At 40.6% G+C, this 4,529-nt stretch overlaps 1 protein-coding gene across 1 annotated transcript; it reads left to right on the top strand.

Annotated features, from left to right (window-relative positions):
* Positions 1-921: 921 nt before the first annotated feature.
* LOC126063153 (60S ribosomal protein L27a-like) lies at positions 922-1,398 on the top strand (the record flags this gene model as incomplete). The annotated part of the gene is made up of 1 exon (XM_049861342.1): positions 922-1,398. A coding segment is annotated over one exon (474 nt), but the record flags the coding sequence as incomplete, so codon positions are not given.
* Between the last annotated feature and the right edge of the window lie 3,131 nt (positions 1,399-4,529).

The raw sequence follows: 4,529 nt of genomic DNA, 5'->3' as shown, positions 1-4,529 counted from the left end.
AAGTGATGCTATGCCATTTCCGGGCCTAACCTTTAAGAGGACTGGCAATTTCTGCTTTCTCTTTGCTGGGATATTTGTTCCCCATCAGAACCCAGCTGCCATGCTGTGAGATGCCCAGCTCGGAGAGTAGTCATGTGTAAGTGCTCCAGTCAACAGTCCTCGCTGAACTCCCAGCCAAGAGCCAGCATCATGGCCAGCTATGTGAGTGAGTTATCTCAGACTTTTTAATCCATTTTAGCTCTCAGATTAGTGCAGCCCTGGCTGGCTTCACAGGGAACAGAACTTTCCAGATGAGCCCAGTCAACCCACAAAATCATGAGATATAATAAAAGAGAGTTTTTAAGTCATTTGGGGGTTGCTTGTTATGCAGAAATAATCAAAACAACCACCAATTTAGAATTCTATATCCAGTAAAAGTGGCCTTCAAAAGTGAGAGTGAAATACAGACTTTTTTAAGAAAACAAAGCTGCCATGAGTCGGAATCAACTTGATGGCAACAAGACCAACATTATAAGAATAAAAGAAAGTCATCAGGCTCAGATGCAATACCACCAGATGAAAACTCTGATCTATAGGAAGAAACGAAGATCTCAGGAAATTGTACATAAAAATACTATGTTGAGCAAAAGAAACCTATAAGAATTGGAGGTTGTCTGGAGGGAGCAAGAAGAAAATTTCTGGGACAATGGAAATGTTATAATATCTTGTTTGGTGTGTTGGTTACACGAGTAAATAACATTTCTTAAAACTTATTAAATTGCACAATTAATATTTTTACATTTCACTTTGAATATATTTTAGCTCAATTTAAAATATTAAAAATGAAATTGAATGTCTACCTCATGTCTAAAAACTAATTTCAGGTAAGTTAAGTAAGATCTAGATGTGAATGACAAAACTTTAGAGGTTTAAAAAAAATACTTTCGCTCTTTCGCCTCGGCCGCTGCCATACCATCCAGACTGAGGAAGACCTGGAAACTTAGGGGCCACGTGAGCCACGGCCACGGCAGCATCGGCAAGCACCGGAAGCACCCAGGAGGCAGGGGTAATGCTGGTGGCATCCATCACCACAGAATCAACTTCGACAAATATCATCCAGGTTACTTTGGGAAGGTTGGTATGAGACATTACCACTTGAAGAGGAACCAGAGCTTCTGTCCAACTGTCAACCTCGATAAGTTGTGGACCTTAGTCAGTGGGCAGACAAGGGTAAATACTGCCAAAAATAAGACTGGAGCTGCTCCCATCATTGATGTGGTGCGATTGGGCTACTACAATGTTCTGGGGAAGGGAAAGCTCCCAAAACAACCTGTCATCGTGAAGGCCAAATTCTTCAGCAAAAGAGCTGAGGAGAAGATTAAGGGTGTTGTGGGTGCCTGTGTCCTGGTGGCTTGAAGCTACATGCAGGTTAATTAAATGTTAAATGCTTTTCCCTTAAAAAAAAAAAATACTTTCACGACCTCTTAATCAAGGCACAAAAAGCAGTAACCAAGAAAAAAGATAATAAATTTGTCTTCTTTACATTAATGACTTCTAGCCAGGATACTATAAAGGGAAGAATATCTAGTATCTATGAAGAACTGGAACTGACCTATAGGGTCACTATGAGTTGGAATCAACTCGACAGCAACGGGTTTGGCTTTTTTTTTTTTTTTTTTTTAATGAAGAACTACTAATAAATCAATATTAAAAAAAACAACAAACCAATATTAAAATGTGCAAACTACCAGGACAGGGAACTTCACAAATAAGGGAATCCAGAGGATTATAAATAAAAAGATGTTCATCTGTATTAATAATCAGGAAAATAATTACAAAATAAACCACATTTACCAGTACAAACTCACCAGACTAGCAAAAAGAAAAAAAAAAAATCTGAAAAAATTGATCATTGGCAAGGAGGTAGAGTAAAAGGAGCTGACTCATAAATTGACATAACCACTGTGGAGCTATTTGTAATTATCTAATAAAGTTGACAGTGTGCATATGTTATAACCATGCATTTCTATTCTTAGGCATATGTTTCAGTGAAAATATTCATAAGGATACACATAAAAGAATATCCATAGCATCACTATTCACGATGTCCATCAGAAGTAAAAAATAAAAAAAAAATTATTTTAATGGATAAATAAATGATGGGCTATTCATACTATAGAATATTATACAACAACAAAAGAAATTGTATAAATGCAGCTACACCTATCTGTATGAATGAATCTGGCAATGCTGAGTGAAAGAAGAAGGAATAAAAAATACATGAATTTTCCATTTATATAAAGTTCAATAACAGTCAAATTAGACTATATTATTTAGGCATGTTTATGTAGATGATGAAAAACAAGGAAATGGTTGTAACAAAAGCCAGAACAGTGATTACCTCTGCAGGCAGGGAAGGCAGTATGTCCTGGACACAGGGAGGTCTTCTCAGATTTTCAATAGTGTATCTGTGTTTTAGGCATACTTCTGTATATATTGCAAAATGAAAAAAAAAAAAAATTGATTGTGACCTTGACCACTGTTTCAGAGCAAGTACCTATGTTTTACTTCAAAATCCATTAGGGGTTGGTGAACATTTCCACATTAGTATTAGAGCAAAACTGTGTTTCAAACAGGAAAGAAATCTGGAGACCATCTTAGTCATCATAATACAACTAAGAAAACTGGATCCAGAGATTTTAAATCACTTGCCCAGTGACTGGACTAGACTCCTACTGATTGGGACAATGAGATTAATCATTCTTTTGACATAAACCACAAGAAAGTCTCCAACATCAGTTGTCAATTCTTGCCCACACTAATAATGTTCGTTTGCACTTGGAATGGAACATTTTGCATCCCTTGCCCTAGGTGCTTGTTCATGACACAGATCATTGGATGTAGCATGTTAACCACCCAAACAAATGCCATACATTTGCAGTTTCCTAGGTAACCAAATCATTTTCACCCAAACAGAATCTGATTAGAAAAGAAAAGAAAAGAAAAGAAAAAAATTGCTCAGCATTTCAACCTAATTCGAATGAGCAAATATTCATGTAATCCATTATCTTCAGCACATTAAAGAGGCATGATTTCTTTCTCCACAGTTTGGTTTCAGTACTTCTCAAACATTGTTTTTGAACTATTGGCATCAGAACCAGTCAGGGAACATGGTAAAAACATAGGTCCCTAAACTGGAGCCCAGGCAGAGTATAAGAGAATCTTAGGGGATAAAACTCAGAAATCCCCATTTTAAATAAGTTGGCTGATTTTTATGCCCAACAAAGTTTTAAAGTTCTGTTCAAGTTCATTTTCTGGAGACTCATGATTTATCTTCTTAATCTTATACATTTTATTATTTAATGCCTTCTGGCGACGCAGTCCTCCCGGAGAGGGGTGGATGCTTCCTCACTCGGCTCCCCGCCGCCCCCTGGCTGCTGGCCGCGAGGGCTGCACTCCCTGGGCCGCGGAGGTGGATCGGGGTGACCGGGAAGATGCAAACCGCACCCCCAAGTCATAAGGAAACAGCCCCGCGTGGGCCTCAGGGGCGATGCCCGCTGCCCACCCCCAGCTCTTATCCAGCCTCATGGCCCAGCTGCAGCGATGCGCAGGGCACCCCTCAGGCACCCTTAGTGCCTTTCTTTGGAGATGAAGGTTGTCCCAGGAGGGCCCCTCCACCCTGGCTGCCAGGTCAGGCTCGAGACTGCCCCCCAGCCTGGGGTGCTGCTAGAAACCCACGGGGCGGAGGGTGGGGGGGTAGGGGGGTGGGCTGCTCTTGGGTCTGGCTCTGAAAGCGGCCCCTCCTGGGGGGTCTCCAATTCCAGGGTGCCTGGGAAAGGAGGGTGGGAGGAGAAGCCGCTGTGATGGTTCTTGGCAGCAGAACTGGGCGGGGGGGCGGGTGTGCCCTGCTATGAGCATACAGGGGTACAGGGGTGTGGGAGCAGTTGCAGAAGTGTGCGTGGGACTGGGGAGCTGAAGGGGGCTTTGTGACAAAGTAGCATGAATTCCTTGAGAGGTTATGTTTAATTTATTATATTCTATTACTTATTACTTAAGCAATCAAACAAACAAAAACAAAAGTTGATTTCATGCAACCTTGCAATCAAGTTTCCCCCTTTTAAATTGCTGGTGCTGTAGTCTTATAGTGGCATAACTCGTTACAGGTGCAAAGAAGATTAACTCTTTCATGGATGATTTTTTTTGTTTTTTATTCCTTGGAATTTTTTGGTGATGTCATACTTTTTTCACTAACAGGATGGATGTGGAATCATTCTGTGTTGGCAGTTTTGTTTTGTTTTGTTTGAAAAAACGAGGTGCCAATTGCAAGCAGGACTTATCAGTCCTATGTTCCATGAAGCCCATCACACGCTTGGGACAAATTGTTCCCATGGTGCGTCATACTTCCTGGTTACACCTGAGCCATAAAATATCTCTCTCTACTTTGCAAAAATATACACAAAATACTACATAAACATTGCACTTACTGCACATAATTGTTATTAGTTTGAGAGTGGCTCATATTGGTACCACGCTCCGTGAAGCATACCACA

Source organism: Elephas maximus, chromosome 19 (assembly GCF_024166365.1).
Source record: "Elephas maximus indicus isolate mEleMax1 chromosome 19, mEleMax1 primary haplotype, whole genome shotgun sequence".
NCBI lineage: Eukaryota > Metazoa > Chordata > Mammalia > Proboscidea > Elephantidae > Elephas > Elephas maximus.
The sequence above is the reverse complement of the archived record's forward strand: the minus strand, read 5'-3'. Positions and strand labels throughout refer to the sequence as shown.